The sequence below is a fragment of the Molothrus aeneus genome, chromosome 5, assembly GCF_037042795.1.
Source record: "Molothrus aeneus isolate 106 chromosome 5, BPBGC_Maene_1.0, whole genome shotgun sequence".
NCBI classification, from domain to species: Eukaryota; Metazoa; Chordata; class Aves; order Passeriformes; family Icteridae; genus Molothrus; species Molothrus aeneus.
In genome coordinates this window covers 38,846,892-38,873,453 of record NC_089650.1, presented here as the reverse complement: position 1 = coordinate 38,873,453, position 26,562 = coordinate 38,846,892, and the positions used below count along the sequence as shown (strand labels likewise).

Here is a 26,562-nt window from a genome sequence, read left to right as displayed (position 1 = left end):
TTTCAATGTAATGGAGCCACTTCCACTGGATGCTGCTTTACCTTACTGAAGACTAAGCCTGCCACTATGCCTTTTTATCATATGATACACTTATTATTTTTTAGTATGGAAAAACCTCATTCTTTGATAAATATGTCCATAAATATTAACAATACTTAAAGCCTTTCAGATTAGTTTGACTTGGAGAATCTTGAATTTCTTTTATTGAAAAGGAAGATGTTATAGAGAACAAAGTGTTAAGAGAGAAAAAAAAAAATCACCACTGCTATGGAAAATTTAATATCCTTAAGTGTTGGGCTTGTCCTTTGAAAGACACATAATAAGCTCTTTTTTTAAGGCATGATGAGATACAAATACTGTAGCAATACTCACAGCTTCTTAAGTTTATCTAGGCCAGAGAAAGCACCATTCATATCTTCAATAGTCCATGATATTTCATTGTTTTTCAGATCCCTGTTTAAAGAGGGGAGGGGAAATCAAATCACAAAAGCTATTAAAAAGAACAAGGCACATACTTCTTCAACAGCAAGTATTACTTAAAAAAAATCTAAAACAGCTTTCTGTTGGATTGGTTGGATTTTTGTTCAGTTGGTTTTTGTGGGTTAAACAAAGCTTTTCCTGATTAACTTTATCACTTCAATTTTTACTGAGAGACTTGGAAGACTATTAGTATTTTTCCCACTGATAATTAAAAAGATCACAGACTCAATAATTTTTAGAACTGTGAGCAAACCAAACCACATAGCCCTCCAAAGGTATTCACATACAGGACTGTTTTAAGAAAACAGGCACTGCAGGAAGGGAAAGGACCAACTGTTGTCCCTTTGAAACAGAACACCCTCATGTTGTTTGAAGTCCTTAATATTAACACCCAGAGAGTCATTTTAACATCCCAAAACACTTGCTTAATTATCTATGAAGCATAAAGAGATTACAGATTTGTGTACAGAATAGTGTGTCTGCAAACAATCTAGAGGGTTGAGCAGGAGGAGAAAGAAGAATCTAGGAGAAATTGCCTAATACTTAATACCTAAACAGCTCACAATTCTCTAAGTTCCTTTCTTTATGATTTCCAACTCTCTATATTCTTAAAAAACATGGTGTACACTCCTCTAATTTGCATCTTTCCTAGATGCCCTAAGTGTGAGTATGTGAGCAAACTCCTGAAAATAAAGCCTAGAGGCAAAGGCAATTGTTTTGCTCATCTGCCTGACAGATGGGTCAGTGGTATGCAATGGGAAGGTTTTAATGAAGAGGAATGTATTTAGATTAGTTCTTTCCCTTCCTTTAAGAAATGCTATTGCAAAAACACACTCTGATACTTAAAGCAATTGTCCAGTCATGACAATGATTTTTGTCTTATTTCTGGTGTGAGAGAAAATGATTCGGTTAAGACACAACTATGATCCAGATCCCTAAAACTGTGGGCAGCAGTGCTCTGCTTGCTGCCTTCAAGAGATATGCCTCTCCCACAGCAATGCTACTGGAAGTCTGTATCCCTGTTACCACCATCCATTGTGCACAGCCTTAACAAAAGAGGAACTCCTCCCTTTCTCACCTATTCTGGAAAGAAATCTTACTGTAAGAAAATCATACACTGATCAGGGGAAGTTAACAAAATGTTTTTGTCTCTTTCATAAAGAAAAGAAATAACCTATAAACACAGGATTTTTCTTAAGGTTTTGACCTTACAAATTGAGTTTGTCAACTTACAAAATCTGTAGACTGGAAAGTCCCTTGAAGGCACAATCAGCAATGTAATTTACTTTGTTGTTTCCAATGTACAGTCCAACCAGCACGCTTAAACCAATGAAGCTTGAATCATCTAACCTTGCTAATTGATTGAATGTCAAATCTCTGCAAATTTAAGGGGGGAAAAAAGCATTTTAATGTTCATGCTGCAGTGCTTATTTAACTTAGTTCAACCCACATGAATTTTCAGGGGGGAAGCACCAGTTTTCCCCTGATGATTATCACAGAACCCACTACACCACTTCTGACCACAAAGCATTTTGCATTGTTTTGAACAATTCACAAATTACTGCAGAATTAATTTCTCTCATTTGAAAATTACTGTGTTACGGCTTTAGTACAACCTCTACAGAAAATGGAACAATCTCAGTTAACTTCCAAATTCTTTCAACAAGATATAATTGTCTTATACAGCAAAGTTGTAGTCATCTTGGAAACTTTGCTATGAAAAATTCACAGATCAGTGCTAAGAAGCTCATGTTCTGCCATGTACCTGGCTTTTGAAACTGGAAGAGAATAAAGATACTCACAGTTCACTGAGTTTTTGGCAAAATTCCCAGGCATCAGGACTGATCCTGCTGATGGCATTTTGGCTGAGATGGAGTTGTTGCAGCATCAGTAAGCCATAAAGCCAGCCTTTGGTTACCTCTGTTAAGTTGTTATGGTCCAGCTGCCTACAAACACCCACAAACAGAAAAAGACATAAGGTTTAGAAACTCAGCAGCATGCATGCTATGCCACAGGTCCACCTCTGACCTCACAACACTGGCTAGATAGCTGGAGCCTCTATATAAATCTTGAGTTGTATCCATGCATTTAAAATGTGCTGCTCTACACATTCACTACTGACTGCTTGCTCCTTTTCAGACCACACCAAAACAATTCAATTCATAAACATCTTTAAATTTTATCACACAATTCTATTAATTTTGTGCAAATCTACTTAATATGTTATCAGCAGAACCTATCAGCAAAATTTTGATACTTACAAGACTTCCATGTTGGTCAAACCCCAGAAAGCACCATCCATAAGCCTTGTAACCCCATTTCTCTGCAGTTTTAATGATTTCAAAGCAGGAAGTCCTTGGAAAGTGAGCCCATCTATTTTTTTTATTTTGTTGCGATTCAGCTCCCTGCATCAATAGAATTTACAGTTACAGCACAGTAATTTTACCTACATGCCAACAACCTTTCTTCCCTCTCTGGAACCAACTTTATTTAAAGACTTTTCCTGCACATGAAACAAAGACAAGAAGTAATAAAAATCAAATATTTTATTGTAACACATTATGTTCAACCATGTTAATACTGTTCTGCCTTTCTGATACTGAGAACAAGTACTAGGCAGTTCCCTGATTTTCAGACATAAAGAATCCCTGTAGACCTAGAATGTCATGGTTAATCCTGTTCCCAAATTCAAATTGAGAGCAGTGTTTATCCAGCAGTAGAGATGTTAAGGCTGGTTTGTAATTGCAGTCAATAAAGAGTAAAAAAAAGTTAAATTTTAGTTGCGATAACAAGACAAAATTGAACATCCTTGGTGATCTATTTCTGTATCTGTAGTCAAGCACTCATTACATCTCTCCCTTCTCCACAACCAGGTACACATAGTGCCTTCCCTTTTTCTCAAGGGGTCTTGGCACTCACTCTTCTGCCACTACACTCACCCTGTGCAGGTCAGAAACTAGGAGCAACGTGTATCCTGTGAGGGAGATGTACGGTGTAACTAGCTGAAGGGCAAGATGCAGTGACAGGATTAGACAATACTACCAAAAGGTAATAAAAGGAGTGATCATCTGCCCCTTCAAGAAAGTCTTAGGTTTACCAAACTAGGAAGAATCTCCTTTCAAAACTCATTTCCCCATTTAAAGTAAAGGTCTAAATAATCCTCTCGCCACATTATTACCATCATTATTTTTCAGAGTCACAACCCTGTAAGAATTCAGCTTGTCTCTACAGCAGTCTGACACAAAATCTACTTCATAACAGACCTGAGGGAGAGCCCTACTTCTTATCCTGTGTTTAAATATGAATAAAAAGTGAAGAACATTCAGTAAGAACAGGCCTTAGTTCTTCCTCATTCTTCTTTGAATACTTTCAGGTGATAACTCAAATTTTTGCCCTTCCTTGCAGATAAGCTACCTAACATAACTCAGTCAGCATAATGACTATGAACAAAGGGAACATTTTTAGGCAAGGATATAACCAACATCCCAAAGTTAAGGTGAATCTGAAGATCAGAAAGTCTACCAAAATCATTAACAAATCCTGAGCTTTGCAGGACTTCTACTGAGGCCTGACTAAAACTGTTCCAGCACTCGTATACAGAAGAAACAAAGTCTCTCTTTCCAGAAGTGTCAAGCACCGTAATATTTCAGTGTTCTTATAACCTATCACTTTCAAGGCTAACCTTAGAGACTTCGTAATTTTTCACTCCTGACTATCTGATATGGAAAGTAATTATCCAGGATTTGACAAAGTGCAACCCAGTCTTTTGTCCATTTTCTGCACTTTCTAAGTTTTCCAACAGTCTCTTTCATGTAAATTTATTATTTATTTGGTAAAACATTTATGGACAGCACTGTGTCAGTAAAGCTGAAGGTCTATTTATACATGCATATTGCTTATTGTCATGCCATTTGAAAGCAAATGAATTTCCTTCATTCCACTGCGAAAGTACAAAGTAAATGACTGCTGCAGTGAACTATATAAGTTTACTTTACTTAGTATTTTCCTGATGCTTTTTTACAGAAATATTGCTCCTACCCCTTTTCCAGTCTTTTTTTTTTTTTACTTTTAATAGGCAAACACAATTTTAAACACAAAGACTGTTCACATCTCACCAACATATAAGACCAGTTTTGTTCAGTACAACGCTGTAGTTAGTAAGGGTTGCAGTAATATGTTTTCTCTGTCTGTCTCACTCTGCCTCTGGTTAAATTAAAGGCTAAAGTTCAAGCACTGCCAGTGCTTTGGAAAACCTGAAAACAATTAGTCAATTGTAGGTTACACTTACAGGTGCTGCAGATGGGACAGTTTAAACATCTTTTGAGGAATTGCTGAAATTTTGTTCCTGTTCAGTTTCAATACTTGAAGTGTGGTAGACAAATTGTCAAAGGTACCAGGCTCCATAGAGGTTATTCGGTTACTGTTAATATACCTGTTGAAACAATGTCTAGAAGGTTAAATGTACCGTTATTTAATAAATTCTTAACACCAAATAGTGAAACACAAAGCTCTTGGGGTGCTTACTCATTTATAAATGCATTTTTTCATATTAATTAGAGCTCTTGACGGCTTTTTCTATAGTCAAATCGTATTTCACCACCACTATTTTACTCTACTCTGCCAGAGTGTGATAATGGAAGAAGATAACATGTGGCAATCCTGTTACTTTTTCATTAGTCAGTATATCTTGCATTCTAATATTCCTGAATAAGAACTGAAGTGCATTCACAAGAAGTCTATCCAACTCCATATAAATACAAACTAGACTATCCATGGGGAACTTAAATTCATTTTATCATAGAATTATTTCTCTCAAGAGACACATCTATTTGTTTGTTCTCAAGACAATGTCCTTAGCTTTTTTAAATGAATTAAAACATCTCATTGTAACAACTCATATATTCAAGTTAGTAGCTTATGTTAAACTAGACAGGTAGGAATATTAATGTCATTCCAATTAAAAGAAGATTTAATACTTAATAAACAGCTGCCATCTAAATTATCCAACAAGATATTTGAAAGTAACCTGAAAGAAAAAAAAAATACTTACAGATACTTGAGTTGTAACGATGGAAATGATGACATTTTTAGCTCTGATATGTTGTTGTTGCTCAAGTCCAAAGTTTCTAGACTCTGAAATGGCTTCAGATGTTCAGACAAAATGTTGGCAATCTTGTTACTGGTCCTGAAGTTTAAGGGCAGTAGGCAAAATGTCATTTCCAGAGTAAACACACCTTAACTACACAACCCTGGCAAATATTAGTTCATAATTCCTCTACTTGAAAATAATTTTGAATTACAGAAAAACAGTAGGGTATGTTCTCTATACATAATATTAATCCAAAATCACAAATTGGAATAGCCTAAATAGATTTTCATTAATATTTCTTAAAATATAATTCCAGGAAACAATGAAAAAAATGCAATATAATCAAATTACTGCAATTCATGGCTTTTAAAGAGATGCAAAACACTATAATCACCTATTTCTGAACAGTAGAAATATCTGGCACTTGCATGAAACTTTATGCCACAGCATTGTAATGAAATAAAGTTAGAGCTGTTTTCTATTTTAAGCAAATTCATATCATAGTAGCTAAACACAGTGTTTGGCGTTTTTTGAAAACTTCCTTGGCACAGAAGTCCATCTGAATTTCCAGAAAAAAACACAGAGCTAGATTATAAAGGATGGATGACAACACAGCCCCTTGAAAAACATTCTGTAATTGTGGAATTAGACCTAGTATTCCAATCTACAGATTTTTCTAATGAGTTAGGAAAGAACAAAAATTCTGCATATTAGAGGTCATTACAGGAGTTTTGGACTTCATGTCTGGTCAAATTTCAGCGCAGCATCACACCCAACTCCAGAACAAAAAGTATGCAGCAATCTGAAGATATGGGTATTGTAGTCTGTTCTGAGGAACACCCCTTCTTTCACTTTCACACATGAACTTTTTCCAGTCACCCTATTTCATGTTCATACCCAGCAACCTACCAGTTTTTCCACCTCAGCTGCATGATGTACAGAATCATACACCACACATCAGCAGCATTATTGTTCAGGACTACCACTACATAGGTGAAAGCAGATTCCAACCAAATAAAAAAATGTAACCTGAAATAATTCTTGTTACCTTGTAAGTTCAAGTCATTCTAGCTGCGGTACACTCTATACCTTGTTCGATAATTACCAAGACTTAGGAGCTTTTCCCAGATCCTAGAGATTGCAGGCAAAAGCAATTTTAATAAAACTATCAACAAGAACATTAATTCTGGAAAGTGTTTCCCTTTAATGGAAGTACTTGCTCTGGATCAAATAGTAAGCCACACATTAGGACAGCATGGACAACTCTCATGTATTCAAGGGGTGTGGGGGAACTACTGCGCAAGACAAAAAAGTCCTAACTCACAAACTGAACAAGAAGTGAGATTAATGAGCCTTCTGACCACATATGGGAATGGGTAAGTGATCCTGCAGCCCCTCCAATGCTGAGCTTGTATCATGTTTCATTCTTTAGGCTGTCTGGTATAGGTACACTGCATTTTTTAACTCTTAGCTGAAAGTATTTATAATAAATGGAAACAAATTACTTTAATAAAAAACAACAACAAACATCACCACCCTGTGTCAGTTCCACTGGCCAAATAAGAATGTGAGTTAGATAACCTAACAGGTCATAGAGCCTTGCCTTTATGCATTAGTTTGTTTACAAGGTAATTACTAACAAGGTATTAAAACTGCCAATTACGTGAGTGACGAATAAAATTTTCCTTGCAGTAAAAGTGTGCTCCAGCAGAAGCCAGCAATTTCCTGAACTGCCCGCCTCCTAAATTGCAGTGTGAAAGTGTTCAGTTATAAGACGGCTTGCACAGTACTGTCTTTGTGTCAGCATTGCTCCATAAAACAGAAATTCCTCACAACTGGCAGGATAATAGCCCCTGTATTACAAACTTTAGTTGGACCTAATGGAACTGAATAAAACTCTCACACCATCTTCAGTGTAGCACTTAAACCAATGGGCAAATTACCTGACACGGACCAAGTTACAACAAAACCAAACAAAAAACCTGCAGTTTGTTTGCTTCAGGAACATTTTTCTTTTTTTGAGATGGTAAGGCCATATTGAGGAGTGACAAGCAACTTCTTTTGCTCACTGAAACTGCAGTATACATCGTAGTCCTAGTCCATCTCACAATCAAAATCAAACCAGCCCTCACTGCACCTTCCTGCTTAATCATATTTGTAGAAGTTACTCAGTTGCAAAATAGCTGAACCCGATTGCTCCAACATCCTAGCCCAGTTTCTCTTCAAAAGAATGTAAATATAATAATTCACACCTGGAAGATTATTCAGCACTGAAGATATCCAAATAGTTCTACTTTAAGACCCAACTTTATTTAAAATGAGACAGTTTAACTCTAATTTGATTTTTTTTCATAATTATCACTTAAGCAAATTGAAAAGAACAGTGTGTCACCCCCCTCGTAACTGCCAAACCATCACCAAAATTAGTCAGGGAGGACATGTTTGAAAACACAACGGTCAAGACAGAATCAAAGAGCATGAATGTGGACACAATGACATAAAAGTTTTTCCACTGAGAAGAGGGTGGGGGTAAAAAAAGCCAGAAGAAAATCTTTCCTGTGAATGGTACTATTGCTGTGTTCAGATAAAAGGAGCTGCATACACTCCATTGGTTTAATTTCACAGACCTTCAAGGCAAGATGAGAGAAAGAGAGATTCCCTGCAACAAGAAAACCAGCACATCAAGCTCACCCAGAAACAAACCTGCAGTAATTTGATAACAATTTCTTTATGTGGAAGGACCAGCAACATGCTGTAGCTTCCTTACAACTTCTGTTACAGCTAAAGCAGCAGGAGCACCAAGGAATGCAGATAAACCCACCAAAAATATCTACTTGAATCTGAATGGGCCTTTTGCAATTTGAGTGCCTATATCCTGACTTGCAGCAAAAAACCCCACAAACCATTGACCAGGAGTGCATATAGACTGATTTAATTACATGTACGTAAGTAAAAGTGTAAGTACCAGCTTAAGAGGGAATACCAGTTTTTCATTATGGGTATGAGAAACCTTAGCTCTCCTTCTCAACATTCATGACTTTAAGTGTACCAATAGGTCAGAAATCCTGTAAGAGCCCTCTTAATCCTGGTCTTAAGATTCATCCTATATAACCGGCTGCCATGTATCTGACATAATGACTTTTACTTTCCTTATTCCGGGGAAATACAAAGCAGGTCAGAAACTTCTGTATTCATTTTGTTGAGCATCCAGTTAATGCCTTTCAGATATAAAAGCTCTTAAATCCTGAAACATCCACAACCCCTCCACCCCCCAGTTTTTGAAGATATGAGACAGTCATACTGTCTCTTGATTGTCAGTAGGAAACGTTTTCTACCTAAGAAAAATATCCACCTAAGCTTCACGGTCCTGATGAGTTGTAACTCATCATGCAAACTGTAACATGGAAAATCCAAGGCAGGAACAGATTAGGACCTTTAGTCTTGTCTTTTGTTTCTCTTTGAAATCTCAGCACAAAAAAATACTCCTGCACTTCCAGTATAACTTTTTCTTCCAGCTGTATCCTGATCTGCAGTGTTTTGAAAACTTTGTTGGATCTCACCCTACTATCCTGGCAAAGATTATGTGTAGGAGCCTGGAGGTGAAGCAAGCTAGTAAAGAACAAGAACAACAAAGACAACTTTGGAGAAGAGTCCATGCAGCCTGTTCTGAATAACTGTTAGATGTAAAGTAACTGTCTTAACATATGTGTATAACTGGACTAACACAGTACCTCTACAACTCACAGCCTCCTTTTAAATTCTTCTGGGTTTTTCACCTGCTCTTCCCATCATTCACTAGCTGACATCACATTCATATAGCTGGCATATTCTTTCTTGCAGTCCCCCTCCTCCCCTCCCAAACTCCTTTAGGAGCAATGATGTAAACACACTGTGTGGAAGAAAACTGAAGCAAAAGGAAAAAAAATTATATTAAATACAAAGAATCAAGACTGTAATTGGAAGTGCTGGAAGACACATACCTTGTGGCTTTTAGGATAAGACTGGACAACTTTAAGGAACTTATTAGAAGAGCCTCAGTAACTACTACTTCAGGAAGAGCAAAAATGTTCTTTTTTCTTCAATTTCTACTCATTTGAATACTGGGCAACATTGTAATGTACAATTACATTATTTAAAATACTGAAATTTTAAGCTGAACACTACCCTTACAAAAAAGGAGCCTCTGATATGAATGGGACTACATGCTCTTCTCACAATTAAAACACCCAACTGGACTGAATTAAGAAAGTCTGGGTTGTTTGTTTTGTTTTTTTCTTTAACATTTGTAAGTGTTAGTCATAGAAGTATTGCAAGTGAAACTGTTTTTCTCCAAGACACAATCAGCAGAAATAGAGCCTAGATTCTGGCTCACTTCCAGTTCTACTGGTAGGTTTACAAGTCTGATACCTCCCTCACACATGAGCTTCTTGCCTTCCTTGTGGCAAGCAGTTGTTCCTTCTTTTGAAGGTCTCCTTCATTTCATGATCCATGCCTCTCATTCCTCTTTCAAGCCAGATGTCAGAAAGACTCTGTTTTTCTATTTCGTGTTTTTATATTACACAGGCATAACAGAAAATGAAAACTCAGAACTCTGCAGGATACTGATACTCTGTCCAAAACTTGAAACCAAAGGTTTATTGGTTCCCAAATCAAACATAAACTGGGAAAGGGGAAAAGATGCAGACTGAAACAGTGATCAGATACGTTTTCCTCATCAAAAAGAAGAGACAAATCCAAACTTTCAAACACATGACACTTCCATAACAATTCTCTTCTGATTCCAGTCATAGTACCAATATGCAACTAATTAAGTTTTTCTTCCAAACTCTCTTCTTAATACTCTGATGTCTGTTTCCAATTTAGTTTTCTGGCTTTTCCAAAATAATCACAAGTTACCTAGCATGTGATAGGCAAGTAAATGTGTAAGTTCATCCCTTTATTTTAACAACTGTAAACAAAAGTAATTCAAGCATAGCTATTTTGGCAAAAGCTGACAACAGGAATAGCCCACTGCACACTTGGTGAGCTGTGTGACAGTTAGTTAAAGCTAAAATCTTGGAAAACTTTAAATATGATCTAGATTAAATCAGTATCGTTCCCTAGAGTATTATACATCATCTTTCTAATCTAACGTATAGAGCTCCTAAGTAAAATACCTATTTTTTATCATTACAGAGCAACCCTCCCTTTTAGAGGGTGCAGACTGAAGTCTAGGCAGATTAGACTGCACACTCCTCTAGATGTACCCCTAACTTCAATCATTCAAGGTGAGCAATGTTCTCCCATCCACTTTTCTTTCACACAAGGCACAAGTGATTTCACTGCTCTATTGCAATCACCACCACCAATTCTCTAAATTAAATCCAAACTTATGCCTGACCTCTCAATTTCATTCTCACTTCTCTCATTTTCCATATCATATGCCCTCCTCCTCTGTAAAATTCCTGCTGCTCTTCCATTCTGTCATATCAGAACAGTGTTCTCTATTTTTGTAGTCCATTACGATTCTTTTTAATTTACCTTTTCCTGTACCACTCTGATCAGAAAATCATGACAGATTTATCCACTGCAAATAGCTCATAAAATTTGCATTCTTTTCCATTCTCATTGCAAAAGCATTAATCTAGGCTCTCACTCACACAATTTTTGCTACAACAAACTATGGGTTTCTATGTACTTCTTCTCTTTCCCATCATTCAGCCTAAATTGCTGTCATAAAAATCCACTTTCCATGTCTGTAAGCCTGAGTAAGTCAGGTTTCTTTTCAAATTCTTTCATTTACTTCCTCTTAAGTCTCCACACCAAATGTCAAAGACTGCAAGAACTAATTCCAGTAAGTTCCTCGCTCTAGCTTTTTGCTCACAACTTCAGACCAAGTCACACATGGTTTACCACCATTCAGTTTTGGGACATTCTCCAAGGAGCCTTATGGCTGAAGCCCAGTCCTGCATTCCTCTATCCCTTCTTTCAATCCTTCTTCAAAACAAACTCTTCCAGGCAGCATCCAAATCTTAATCCTTCCCATAATAAAGTGGTAGCTGAAGAGATGACAAGGATGTAAAATATTTGACCAATGTTTTCTTCATACTGGGATCCAGACTCCAGTTTAGTATGCTAGCTTTATAAACAAACAATACCACTTTCTCTGGCAAGCATAGAGGGGAAAGGGTCCTAGTGAATGTAAGCTTTCCTGTTCAGGAGTTTCATCTAAACATCTTTCTTGTGACTGCAGCTTTCTAACTGCCTATCTGGATTTAACGCACAGCTTTCACTCTCAGTCCACTGTGAGATGACACAGAGGCAAACTTCTCATACCTATCCTTCTGTCTTTACTGAAGGCCTTTCACAGGAGTTTAAGTTACCACCACAAAGTGCAAACTATCACTCTTATTTCTAAACTGTCAGATGGGACAAATGCATGATTTACTTTGAGTGTTTGCTTCAATCAGCTGCATTTTATTTCTTAATATGACTATCTGAAGCCTGATCTGGGAAGTGCATTATCAAATCACATACATAAATGCACTTTTCCACATTTTAAACAGAAAGAGACACACAATACTAAAAAAAAATTTAAAAAAATTTTAAAAATCCCTTCTACAATAGTAGAAGGGATTAATTGCCACTTTTCTTCAGTAACTATGTTTGTGCATAAAGTAAGATAAGTCATCAGGCTAATTTTGTAGTGGCTGATTAGAAAGCTAAATTTAAAGCTGCAATAGTTTTTCTTACTATAAAAACTAGTGACCTGTGCAGTCACCTAGGACTGGCTACTTTACAGTTCTTTTGTCCTGTTTTATCTCCTGAGCTTTTTTTTAGTACTTTTTGTTCATTTACCATTTTAAACATCCAGGACAAGACACATCATCAAAGCCAGTAAATTTAAATTCAGCACATATTGACAGAAAGACATTTACAAACTAAAGGCTGTACAAAACCTTCAGAGAAGTGGCTTGTGGATTCTTTTCATCGTCTAACAAACACATGGCCACATTTCAAAAAAACTGCCTCAGTTTTGGCAGCACTTTTAAGTATCTCAGAACTCAAAAGCGCACAGTCCCTGCCTTAAAGGCTTCCTGTACAGCTAGAGTTGGAGGATTCCCCCAGTACAGCATAGAAAAATCTCTACCATGTCACATTTTCATTATGTCTCTCATAAACAGAAGATTTCACATTCTAAAAGAGTAGTGAAGCAGGAACCTAATATAAAACACACATTACTGTAAGACTTGAAAAACATTCCTGAACTGTGAATCATTCATGCACCCTTTAACTTCCACATGTTCTTCTCTGACTTTACTACAACCAAGTATATGTTTGTGTTCTAGACTAACATGATCAGTCCTTACAATGTAACAATTTGAATCACCTACGCCATATGCTCTAGTGCCTTTAAATAAAGGATCCTATTCAATAAAATGTAAAATTACATGGCTATTTAAAACACTCCATTCTTGAAAACTAGTCTAATGTTAGAATTTCACTATATGCACAAAAGACTTGGGCATGCACAGCTCTTCTAGTTCCTACTGACTACAAGTGCATTACTATGGAACGTATCCTGGATGTGGGTAGTAAGAAACGTGGCGGCTTTAATACTAGTTCTACACACATGTTTTGATAAGAACAATAAATTCTAGTTGCAGAGACAGGATACTTCAATACTCCAATCTTTTGTGTCTCTTCATAGTCACTGCTACCTTCCATACTTCACAGTACTGAAGGATACAGTGTACTGATGATGTTGGACAGTGTATACAACTACATTTTTTTTTTTAATTCTGCAAGTAAAAGTAGCATGAGTTTCCTATTTAAACTGTATATCCATAAACAAAATCTTACCTAACATTGCTGAATTTGCAAATCAGTCTCTTCCTTACAAAGTACTAGTAACATCAGAAGTAGTTAACATTTTCAGAACAATTTTTAAGTAAAACCCCTATGCAAATAGTAGCTGGTAGGTAAAACACCAAACAAGACTTCTAGACAAGGCTATTGTAGTTACACCATTTGGTTTCAATCTGTTTCTGGATTTTTACCCTAGGTCCATAACTACAACTGCAATAGACCTGAAAGGCAGTATTTAGTTTTCTTCTCATGTGACAAGATCACTGGTTCAGGCAGATTTTTAGGATAAAAAGGATAGAAGTGGTACATCTTGGATAAGCAATGTCATGGGAATGGAAACAATACTCAGAACTTTCACTTGTTCTCCTGGAATGAGGGCATTAGTGCCCATTTTTGTACCTGATACAAAAGCAATCCACCTATCTTGGAACAGTAAAAAGTAAACTGTTTTTTCTCCAAGAAATGAATAATTCTCTACTACAAAAATTTGAAGCAATTCTCCATTAATTTAACTGTTTTTACATTTACTTCAGGAATGCAAACTAGAAAACTTCTAACATATTTTACTTTGAGGGACAGATAAATACACTACCAGGTGTACTGTCTGCACATTATATACCTGTCGTAAGCAGCTGTTAAATCCAATACTCTCCTCAAGAGCTTATGTTGCCAGCACGTGGGGGACCTGAGCTCCTGGCCAGAGCTATTGTGCTGACAATCTCTGGCAAATACCCAAACTTCCCTGCCTTCATATACTGCTCTCTTCATGCCTTCTCTTATAGAAGGTATATAAAAGGGCTTGGTGGCTGTGCAAAAAGAACACCCTGCAATTTCATTTTCAGAGACCTGACCTACACCCCCTGACCAGATATACCCCAAACTACCACCCACATAGGTCACAGTAGTATCCAGATTTCCAGGAGGCTCACAAGCTCTAAGAAGAATAGAATCATCACATTAATAAAATCATAGACACAACTCCAGCCACGTAACAAGAGTGTGCCTGAATATCCTTGTATACTCACTCCTTCACACTGACACATCTCCCAGGGTGGTGGTGGTGAGGGGGTGTGCCTGCCTGATACTGAATTCCCAAGATGCTCAATCCTCAACTGGCATGGGTAAAAACAAAACGTTAGCATTGCTGTTTCATGTTACAGACAGACTGGGATCATCTCCTGCTCTGGGTATGTTTATCCTGAATAATTCATTAGTATGTAAATATCTCATTTAGATAAAATATCAACTAGATAGCTAGAAATGAGGTAGCTCCAGAAATGGAAACTGGACTAACATGATAATCCACCCATGCTTGTTTATATCCTTCAAAGAATTCAGACATACATGGCTGTGTGGGGATACCTGCACTATTGTGGAGACATACCAGTAGTGTAATTTCCTCTGCAGGGCAAGAAAATTCTTGCAGAACAGGTAAGATTCTAAGGCTCCCCAGCTCAGTGAGAATTCTTCACAAGTGAAAGAAAAAAATATTGTAATAGAGTTTCTTCAACAATGCAGATATTGGCAAGAAAAGAAGGTATCGCTTCTAGAGCATTCCTTGGAAAAAAAACAGCTGGGTTTTCAACTCATAGTAATGAACCAACCTATATGCATCTCCTAAGAAATGTAATCAAAGCTAGAAGACTATCACTCTCTTTTCTGCTATCATTTGAAAGCCAGAACAAAGACTCAACATGGAAACAGTGGTTTGCTTTGGAAAGGCTTCACAATCTCCTTTCTTATAGAAGTTTAAAATCCTGGAGAAGGTCATCAGATGTTTCTCTAAAGAGTGATTCTAAAACTTATATTCTAATTATTCCATATGTGTTCTCGTCACATGACTTAAGATACATTAAATCAGTTCCCTTCAAACAACATCCACCACAGAAAAACCAAATGCACGTATTTTTTCACATCTAAAAAAACCAAGTACCATTAGATTATTTGTCCGTTTATGCTATCACAATACCATATATATTTTTATGCCAAGCAGTTATATGCTTATTTCTCTTTATTTATACTATTTTCTATGAAATTAAATTTAGTATCTTTACATAAATAATATCCAACCAATAAGAACAGGAGGCTCAAGAGAGACCTTATTGCTCTCTAAAATTTTATCATGGTAAAGGTTGTGAAGCATTGGAACAGGCTGCAAAGGGAAAGGGATTAAGCCACCATCTCTGGAAGTGCTATGTGGCTTTTACAGACATGGTTTAGTGGTGGCCTTGACAGTGCTGAGTAAATGGTTGGACTTGATCTTAAAGGTCTTTTTCAACTTAAACAATTCTATGATTCTACTCTAGGTTTTAAAGAAAAGCCATGTATAAAAGAGACAAGATGATTTATTTTTGGTCAACACAATACAACTTTAATTTTATGTTCTATGTTCATCTGTTTTGATATAGAACAAACAATTAACTACTGTAGATTGGAATTTGTAAGTTAACATAAAACATTAAAGTAATTATTTTTGCCATACTAAACTCCAGGAATCTCTGCTGTAGTCGTAGAATAGGTACTAAATCTTAGCTGTAGCACAGTTACATTCAGTAATCTCCTTATCCACACACAGAATTAGAATGAAAACCAGCTAACACGCAACCAGAGCAACTTTAACTGCATTAGTAGTGTGATAAAAGCTTTTAGAAAATACTTATTTTTCTTTCAATTGTTAGCATATACAGTGCATAGCAAAGATTTTTCCATGTTTACTCAGACTACCTGAGTAAATGGCCCAAGCCAGGGACATAAGGATATGAAACAATTCAACAGTGACTGAAAATTATTTATTCTCTCAAAGGAATACCAAAATTTTTGCACAGCTGCGAAAGAAGGATTTTAGCTTCCTTGAAACAACAATTGTTGAGTTTCCATGAAAAGGAGAAATGCTAAGAATTCAGAAAAAAAAGCAAGACTATATAAATCACTTTATTATGCTAATATTTCTAGCCTTGTGGTAAAAAGGACTTTAGCAAGGTGGTAAATATATATACACATACATACATACATATATATATATATATATAAAAGAAATAAAATTTTTGGATCAATTAGATGCTTGAACTACAGAATGCTATGCCAGTGTAAAAGTAATGCCAAAGCTACTACAAAATAAAATATGTACTTAAATTCAACAGTTATTTGTCAGACACCATCTGCTTTTTCTTTCATTCTTTTCTGATTCTGATCTGTAAGAAACCACATCAGTATCAAATGTCACTTAGTTCTTATTCAAACAGAGCAGCCCAGACACAGCGGCTGCACCAGCTGACTTGGCTGACCTAGGCCTAGAGTAAAAACAAACCCCTATAAATCACCAGATGTAAGCAATTGAATAGTGATCAATTTAATTAACTGAACAGCTTTCCAAAGTTTATTGCATTGTTTTAACCCTTCAGGATTCTTCAAGAAAGGTAACTTGCAATTTGTATTCAAGGACAGGATTTGACCAGAGGGCTACAAATTATTAGCTTTAGACATTTTAGATTCCCACTGATAAAACACAAATCCCACACATGAAAATCAGGTCTTTTTTTTAAACTAACAGTATGACAGTAGCTACTTTTCTACACCTTCCTTTAACAGTTTATTGAAACTAAATCACAGAAAAGAAATCCAACTAATTTATCATTAAAACATCAGGAATAAGATTTCCTTTGAAATCAGCTTTTTTGGTTATGGGTTCTGTATGCCTTTTACAACATTATACTCGTATTACACATGAACACCAAGTAACCTACTCATTTCTTCCATGAAATGCAATGAACATAGACACAATCATGTGTCACAATTTTATGTATTAACTGCAGAAAAAAAAAAAAGTGCCACACATTAAAATGGGCTCAAAAAAAAAAAAAATTCACAACATTGGCAGAACATCTTCTGACCTAGATACTTGTTCTGAAGCTGCATCTCAAGAGGATTTCCCTGTATTGCCCCGTGAAATTAATGGAATTCTGCCATGATTTAACACATCAGGATCTCAGCCAAGATGCATAATGATGGAGTGTAAGTCTTGTTTTAAAGACAGCACTGTACAAGTTTGTGTAACATTTACAGATGCTCATACAGTGCCTAGCACAACAGGACTGAGGCTTCTGGATACTACTACAACATAAATTAATTCTAATGCAGTCTTTGTATTTGGGAAGCACAAAAACTACAAGGATTAAGCTCAATTATACACATTTTAAAGAACTACTAAATAATATGACATAATCGACTTCCTAACCACAAGCTGCTCTATTTCCAATTATTTTACTTTAATCTCTGTAATACACATATTTCCATGAACCCTGTAGAGTTAGTTCCACTAAACAGGGACAAGAGTAAGATTTACTTACAAAGACAGAAGAGTTATATTTGCTGAGACTGGTCCCAGATCTGGAATGATCTCTAGTTCATTGTTGTTCAACTTCCTATTAATATTACAAAAGGGAGAGTTAGCTTTAATGTTAATCAGAAGTATGTACATCAGACTTGCTGAACTGCTGAACTGTGTCACCTCAAAATTAAAAAATAATTCCAGTTTCACTTAATGTAAAAGATCAGAACAGCAAGTATCTTTGTTGTTCAAGCAACCATCCCTAGAGAAACAACTATACAATTAGCATACACAAACACAGGTTGAGTATTTTTGGTTGGGGTTTATGTTTTGGTATGGTTTTTAATTAAGACAAATTAACTTACACTTCCTGAAGACTATGAAGGTGATCCAAGATACTGGTCTTGATTGAAGATAATTTGTTGTGACTTAAGTCCCTATGAGGTTACAAAAATAAACACCCTGTCAGTTTTGCCATACGATATCAGGTAAAGTAGTGCAATTTCAATCCAAATTATGTTCTCACTTGTCTCCAAGTACATAAAAGGATTTTTTTATTAGCAAAATTAGAATAGTAACTGATTTGCTTACACAAGTTATAAATGTACAAATACAAATACCTTAATCACTGCTAGCAGTGTCAAGAGCATTGTCAGTATCTCTGAACAATATAGAACTGTTCATTGGAATGTACATAGGACCCATGGAAAACATCTTAAGACTTTGACTCAGATAAACCAACAAGTGCTTTCCCACATACCCTCACAACAAAAAATATGGCTATAACAACCTCTTGGTTCCTTCACAAAGGAAAATTCAAAAACAATAGTCATTGCAGTTTCATTCCTTGGTTAATCATAATACTTCACTCTTTTCACACGCATCTCAAAAGCAATGCATAGCCCACAAATACACAATGAGGACTACCCATAAATCACAACTGTATTTTCAGGCTTCCACAAAATTCTGGACACCATTCCCACATAACCAAATTCAATAGAGATCTTAAGAAATAGCAGAAGAAAACAGACATAGCAAGGGCTAATTCTGCATTTTAAGATGTCTGTATACTGGTGATATTAATACCACTTAATACTTAATTACCCTTGAAGAAGTAGCTTGAACCCTTAGCTTGTGCCATGTTGAAGATCCCAGTATATATTGATGCAGCTTATAAATAATTGTTAACACCTTTGCAGCATTTGCTATGAAACAAACCAGGTACTAAAAATATAACAATTCTTGACCACAGGAAATACTTTTCCTTACAGTGCCATGCATCTTTACCCTCTCAAACACCTGACATCATATAAGAGTCCAAGAAATTTTTGCTGTAGCCTCAGAAGTACTGGAAACATAACAGAAATAAGAGTGACTGTAAAGTAAAAGACAGAAAGCTAACTGCAGGAACTCAAACCTGCACTTCTCTAAACCTCTGCACAAGTACTTGAGCCCCACAACTCATCTTGTGACCATGACTAGCTCTGTTGAAGGCTGCCCCCTTCTCACTCATCCACCAAAATGTGCACTTTTCTGTTCCCCTACTACAGATTATCACTACCTCACCAGCATCAATCCAGCCATCTGGAGCATTTGTTCCAAGTTAAAACACTGCATTTATCCAAGCCAACTAACAAAAATGACATTATTTTAATGAGTTTTTAAATTCACTCCAGTGAGTGTTTGTAATGCAGACACATAAAGAAATGAATCGGCGCACCTCAGAAGTGAGCAGCTGTAGTATCAGGTAAAGGGTGCTTTTTTTCAATTTTTTGATACTTTCCCCCATGCTAATTAAGCACTTCAGAGTCATCCACCATACCTGGGGTCCTCATCAAGCCACACAAGCATGAAGTGTCATTTCAAGTTGAATTTATGTAGAAACTACATGATTCCTCACTCTTTCTGGGTAAGATGACTCAGTAGAGTCATCTGTGCTGAGCACAGCAAACACAGGTCTGACTGCCATGGACGTGTCTGCTCTCTATCCACAGTTCCAGAAGTGAAGAAAGCTGATGAACAGCATATCTCTGCTGCACACAGACCAGAGCTGGCTTAAACAAAGCCAAATTCAGGGTCTGTGCCAGGCATTCTGCTCTGTGACTAAGCCCTGAAAACCCACAGATCCGGAGAAATCCAGTTTCCCTGCATCCATGACTCCACATCCCCAGACACAGGTGTAATTCTGCAACCCAGCCAGGCACCTAGGCTAGGTTTCCTTAGCAGACCACGTGGACAGTAAAACTCTGGTTTAGATTCTCCCAACTGACTCCGTTCAATGTTGCCAGGACAGTTTCATCATCACTTTTGTTCCTCTCCTACAGTTGGCAATTAAAAAATCCCCCAGTAATAATAAGAATTAAGTATAAAAAATAATCCCAGGCACACATGGGTATTATGAGGGGTACCACCAGTACTCAGCTGTAAGGTGTGCTCTGAGCCAGCCAACTGGAGCAGGCCCAGCGAGCTGCTGAACTGTGACAGGGGAGCCTGGTTCAGAGTCACAGGCAGGGAAAGAAAAGAGACGCGCTGCGTTTCCCAAACCAGGACTGCACAGAGCAGAGCTGCAGGTGTGAATGGCATTTTCCAGAACAAAAGACGGGGCTGAGGGCTGGGGGAGAGCCACCTACAGAAGGGAACACATTCCACCACCTCCAGGTGGCCACAAAGGGGATGTTTTCAGAGACTCAGCTCTGGACTCAAACACCTAATACATATCTGTGCCTTGACTTTCAGGTGTCTAAACCCCTACAGACTTTCCTCTTAACAATGGAAAACCAATACAGTGTCAATGTTTTCAAAAGCCCACTAATTTTAGTTCCACCATTATGATTTTGAGTTCTCCCCTATATTAGGTGAACCACACTAAAGTTAGAGGACTGCATCTTTCACTACTTAAAAATCTAGTGCAAACAATCTCCAGGCCATACACTGGAGAAAAATCCCTTTGTTTAACATCTGAAGGCATTAGCTGCACAGGTTTGAAATTCTCACACTGCATTCTTAAGTGTAAATACTGAAAAAATATGCTGCTACAAAAATCTAGACAGCAATCTAACTTGGTCCTTAAAGACAGAGTAGAGACAGCTTTTGCCCTTAAACTTAATTCAATATTTGGCTTTAGTCTGTAGGGATTATAAGAACTATGCAAATAAACAGCCAAAATTCAGTTAAGTTATGGCTGTTAGTGCCTAACATGTTACTGTTGTTCATGCTTCAGACAAGACTTGGAATCAGTAATTATTTCAACAAAGAGCTTTCAACATTAGTGCTAAAAACCTGCATTTCTTCATTTCACCTAAAAACTCTGCAAAAGGTTTATTTAAGGAAAGTTTGCCTAAAGGACCCACCAGACAGTAACAGACGTGAGTAGATTTGTTCTGCTGGAGTTAAAACATGTTAAAAAAAAAAAAAAAATCTGGCAGAGTCCTTAAACTATAAAAATCCTGCAATTACAACCACTGCTGTGCATGATCACCACACTGGAGCCAGACACTTTCACTCATAGCTTAAGCTCACATCCATCTGGAGTCTATCAAGGCAACCGTGAGCGTAACTAACACTAGGTTTCAAACTACTTTTTTTGGTGTTTGTTTTTTAACACTAAAGATACAGTCACATTTTCCAAGTAGCACCTACTTTAAAAAATACATACATAAAAATTCCTTATGCCTGGTTTACTTACACCAGGTTGTCAAACACAAGATGAAAAAAAAATCCTCAAGCAAAAAACCAACAAAAAATGCCCAACCCTCCAGACAATACTGAATTGCCTGTTTCATACAGTATATATGCCTGTCTACCAATAGTTGTATAAAATACGTATTATAAATTTTTATTAAACATTACTTCAGTACTACTGACATAGGAAACTTCATGAAAATTTGGTAAAAAAAGTCTTGCAAGTTACATTTTAAGTTCAATCAGAGTGGTTGGAAGTGAATCAAGAGTTAAAATATTTGCCTTTTACTAATAATCTAAGTGAAGCTTAAGCCTGTAGAAGTTCTTCAAACTTACAAGCATTGGATTGGCACAATTTTTTTAAATATAAAAATCTATCATCCCAGTTGAAAAGCTACAAGTTTATTTCAGTCCAATGTATTTCTCAACATACCTTAAAACATGTATGAAGAAAAAGTTGGAAAATTTAATTCTATTTTTCCTTCACAGAAATGGAACTGACATTGTTCAAACATTAGTACTACGTGTTTTCCATTTCTGAATTTTCCTTGTATGTTAAAACCAAATTACAAGAGGGAAGAAACTTCCCTCTCCGATTACTTTTGCTGCTAGAATCTCAAAAGTCATGGAAGACAGAACATACTCTGAAAAGTCAGAAATCAGATACATATTATAAAGTCTTTATAGCAATAGTAAGCATATATGCCTGTTCTTCATCTCACATTTCTAATAGAAGTGATTGGACATTTAAGTAGAATCGTCTCCACTTGAGAAAGCATGCCATAGTTTTTACCCTCAAAGAACCTGTTCTAGGAAAGAAACTATTTTCTTTGTTCCATTATGTTTGTGTGACCATGTTTTGTAACTCACAAGTCCCAACATTAGCTGAAATAACTCTGAACATCAATGTTTGTGTGATTAAAAAGTGAAAGGAAGCCTAATGCATAGAGGGAGAAGGTTAAGTGCTTCTTCACACATTTTAGAGATATAACTTTTAGACTCTAACTTAATTTACAACACTTAGTCACAATTATCATCTTCTTCCTTAGAGAACTCAGAAACCTGAGCCCCAAGTCAAATTTTAAAATGCAAATCCAGCAACAGTTCCTTAATCAGTCCCACTGGGGCCTATAGAGCTGCTAATTCAGCAGAAATCAGCAGAGCTGAAAAACAAAAAGCCAGGCTGTAGCTGTTTTAAGACACTGATCCAAAGTGACTCATAAATCAGCTTGCTATGTTCAAGCTTTAGTCTGGAAAATATTGAAAAACAGCTGTGAAAACCATACAGCTTTTTTTCTGGCAATTCTGGTAGAGAACTAGAGGATTTATAAAATGTAAATACTAAAGATGTAATACAAACACAAGTAAAAACCATTTTTCAGACTTTCCCTCCTGCCCCACTGACAGTTCTAGCATTCCTGAGTGAACCTGGCAAAGGGTACAGCAGTGCCAGTGGGAGTTTGCACACATGGAGGACTCTGGCCAATGCTCAACACTCTTCCTCCTCCACCAGCTCTAACAACCCCACATTCTTGCAGTATCAGGATACACATCCTGGAATTAAACGGAAATCCAACTTCAAAACTATCTGCACACAAAGCCATTAAAAATGTTTAACAGTTTTCAGCAGACTGTTACCTCTCATGAAGGCAAGGCAATAAAAGAAGGCATTTTTAGCTAAAATCACAGTGAAGCTGGCAATTATAGCCCGTTTACACTCCACTTCGGAAGACACTTCCATACAACACAGTAGACTCACACCTGCCACCAAGAAGAAGGGGACATAAGTCAGGTTCATTTTTTCCCCTTTCTTTGTCCATTCTGAGGTCACTCTTATTTCAGCAGGGAGCGTGAACAAAAAAAGGCACGAAAGTATGCAGCAGGAGTTTCAAAAACCTGCTCTCCATATGGTTGACTACAGATGGGCAAAGGAAGGTGTAAAGCCTAACATGGGCCTAGACATTCTGAGGCAGAAAAGCTTCCATTCTCCTGCTTGGGGGTCTCGCCTGTGTATGTTAAGAAGGTGGTAAAAAAAGTTGTTGTTTTCTCAAGAGGACTGGAAAGCCTGCAATTAAACTACTAGCCTTTGGCTATACCCAATATAGAGTTTCATGGAAAACATAGCAGACATATAGCAATAAAATTCATAAACAGTCTTTTACAATTTGTAATGTGCAGTTTGTTGCAACAATAATCCAAACTAATCAAACCTTTTTTGCGTATGTAAAGCCGAACTCATTAATTACCAAATTGCACAATCCCAGGTCCAAGTACTGGGGTAGCTGGAGGTAACAGACAATGCCATACTCTTCCTTGTTCTTATTAAGAGGGGAAGGAAGAAAGAGCTGGGTACTTCTAAGGCATTTGTCACAAACAAAAGAAATATTTACACAAAAGCGGCCAGACCACATGGTTTGGTGACACCTACAAAGATGTACCTCTGTGAGTTTAAAAGCAAGTGACACAGCTGTCCAATGAGTAATCACAGCAGGGTTTCTTACAACAGACCAAAGCTTATTTATACAAGCGGAACTTATTTTCTCACACTTTTAAAGGAATGTGAACTTACATAAGGGCAATTTACACTACCAAGGGAATTCTAATTAGAAAAATGCCCCTCGTGCTAACAAAAAAGCCCTGCAATGTGTTTTATTGTCTCTCGGGAACATAAGTGGAAAAAACAAATTTGGATTACTGCTAATGAAAAATGCTTTTTAAAGCAATTCCAAAAAAAATGAAAAGTTCTGTGATTTTTCCCTTTTTATTTACCACATCTGAATTTCAACAGCATTGATGTATGCTAAACTAAGAAATTAAACTATAAAGCTTACCTTATATCAAAACAAAATCCTTAGGTTTTGTCAGAAAACTTAAGTGGGCATACTGAAACACTTCAAAAAACTAAGAGGAATGAAATATAATAGAAAACAAAACCAGCTGTTGAATGTAAAGCAGATGCAGTAGTAGATCTGTATGTTTCAATCACATAAGAAAGAAAAAAGTTTCTTTCCCCTCACACTTTCGTATACCAGTCCTGGAAATATTCAACTCCCAGAGCCATGCCTGTGTTCAGTTCCATATGGTGTCAATACAGCCATCCACATTTCATGAGTAAAGCAGCATGACCTCCAGACGAGGCAATTGAACAGAATTAGCCACAACTAATTGAAAGTCTTCCTGTTTACTTTAAAGCCCTTATCTCGATCTGCTTTGAAAATGTAATAGAAAATTAATACGACTAATATAGAAGATCTTTCAGTGACAAGCTATTAATAACAAATGCGAGAAGTACCTCGGCCATTTTCAAGCTTTTAGACAGCTGACCTAATTTATGCTTTTTCTATAGAAGTTTGTTACTGAAAGTAACTTTTCCTCAGCTGGCACTTGAGTTCGCGCTGCCCTGGGTTCGGTTACTGGGAGTCACCGGCCCAGGCGGGCCCGCGCCATCGCCAGCGCCAAACTCCCCAGGAATGAAGAGCTGCACGAAGAAAACCGATAGGAGCTTTCCCACACACCGATCAGCGTTAACGTGATGATTACTACACGTTGTCTGAGAAAGTCAACAGAACTTTTTCCTCGCCCTCTCCGACACTGAGCAGCACTCCCGGGCGCACTTCAGCCCGGCGCTTATCGCCACCACCGTCCGGGGCCGCAGCCCGCCCCAAGGGACGCTGTCCCGCTGCGGCCGCCGGCGACCTCGCCGCGCCCGCTGACAGCTCGGCCGCAGCCCCAGTGCTGACCGCTCCCGCACCTCGCTGCCGCCACCACACCCGCGCTCCCCTCAAAGCCCGCCCGTCCGCGGCCCCGGGGGCAGAAGATGGCGGGCAGGCGGGCGGACGCAGACCGGTGCCCCCAGCCCGCCGCGGAGCCCGCCGCCCCGATACTCACAGCTGCACCGCCCCCCGCGGGAGCCGCTCGGGCAGCCGGCTCAACTCCAGGCGGCTGCAGGCGACGAGGTGCCCAGCGCAGCGGCAGGGCGCGGGGCAGCGGGCGACGGCGGGGCGGCCGCCCAGCAGCAGCGGCAGCAGGAGCAGCACCGGGAGGACGGCGAGCGCCGAGCGGGGCCGGCGGAGCATGGCGGGCTCGGAGCCGCTGCCCGCGCTCCCGTCCCTGGCGTTCGCCCCACTGACAGAGCCGAGCGCGGTACGACCTCCTGCTTCTCAGCGCGGGTGGCGGCTGCCGCTCATGCCCCGGAGCGACCGCTGAGGGGGGAAGGTGGTGGGAGACGGGTGCGTAGAAAAAAGTAAAGAAAGCGGGAGGGGACCGCAGCGCCGCCACCGCCGCCAGCCACTCCGCAAACTTTCCGCCACCTCAGCCCGCCTCCGCGCGGCCGGGGGAGCCCCAAGCACGGCCCGCCCCGCCGCAGCCCCCTCCCCGTGCCATGTGACAGCCGCGGCCGGGCCCCGCGGTGCTGCCCTGTGGGATGGCGGGCCAGGGTGGGCCGGCATCGTGCCCCGCTGCTGCCAGGCCTTGGCGGTGGCAGCCCCGGGCCCCCGCGCCGCAGCACGGCGGGCGCTGCTGTGGGATTTTGCTGCCGTCCTCGGCCTCTCCATGGGCGGGCGGGAGCGGGGAGCGGGCCCTGTGCTCCCCGAGCGTCACCCACCACGCCCGGGCCGAGGTGAGAAGGCATGGGCACCATGGCCGTGCTTGCATGGGGTTTTCCTTTGCCATCGCACCAGGTAGCGTGTGTCCTGGTAATCCAGAAGCTGCTCTAGAGGCCCCAGGCTTCCCAGCCAAGCCTGGGGTCGCTAGCATGTAAAAGGTGAGGTGAGGTTAACTCCTGCCTTCCGGGTCCTACATGGCTAGTCCAGACACCGTAATTAAGCCCATTATGTTCCCCACAGGATCCCGGCTCCAAAGGTTCAGGGAAGTGGGCAGGACGTACAGATTCCACATGTCTGAGGTAATCGATGTAATTTAAGTAAATACCTATTGTTCAAGTTCCATATGTAAGCGCAGACCCTGCAACGGATTCAATTACTGAAGGTTTCACGCCCTCCTACTCTGCAGGAGCAGCTGCCATCAAATTACTCAGGAACACTGCTTTCCCTCCCACCTTCATAGGTGCACCTGAAAGATGGCAGACATCTTAGACACTGTGAACTTGGAGCCGCAAGAAGTTTGACAGCTCCAGTAT

At 38.8% G+C, this 26,562-nt stretch overlaps 1 protein-coding gene across 1 annotated transcript in view; it reads right to left on the bottom strand.

Moving 5' to 3' along the window:
- The window catches only part of LRIG3 (leucine rich repeats and immunoglobulin like domains 3), a 37,398-nt gene extending 11,897 nt beyond the window's left edge, over positions 1-25,501 (bottom strand). The window contains exons 1-9 of the mRNA XM_066550087.1: positions 25,314-25,501; positions 18,110-18,181; positions 17,764-17,838; positions 5,531-5,665; positions 4,769-4,912; positions 2,742-2,885; positions 2,283-2,426; positions 1,714-1,857; positions 373-453 (exon numbers count right to left, since the gene is read on the bottom strand). Of these exons, the coding sequence (XP_066406184.1) occupies positions 373-453; positions 1,714-1,857; positions 2,283-2,426; positions 2,742-2,885; positions 4,769-4,912; positions 5,531-5,665; positions 17,764-17,838; positions 18,110-18,181; positions 25,314-25,501 (1,127 nt within the window). The remainder of the gene's footprint in view (positions 1-372; positions 454-1,713; positions 1,858-2,282; positions 2,427-2,741; positions 2,886-4,768; positions 4,913-5,530; positions 5,666-17,763; positions 17,839-18,109; positions 18,182-25,313) is intronic.
- Positions 25,502-26,562: the final 1,061 nt, after the last annotated feature.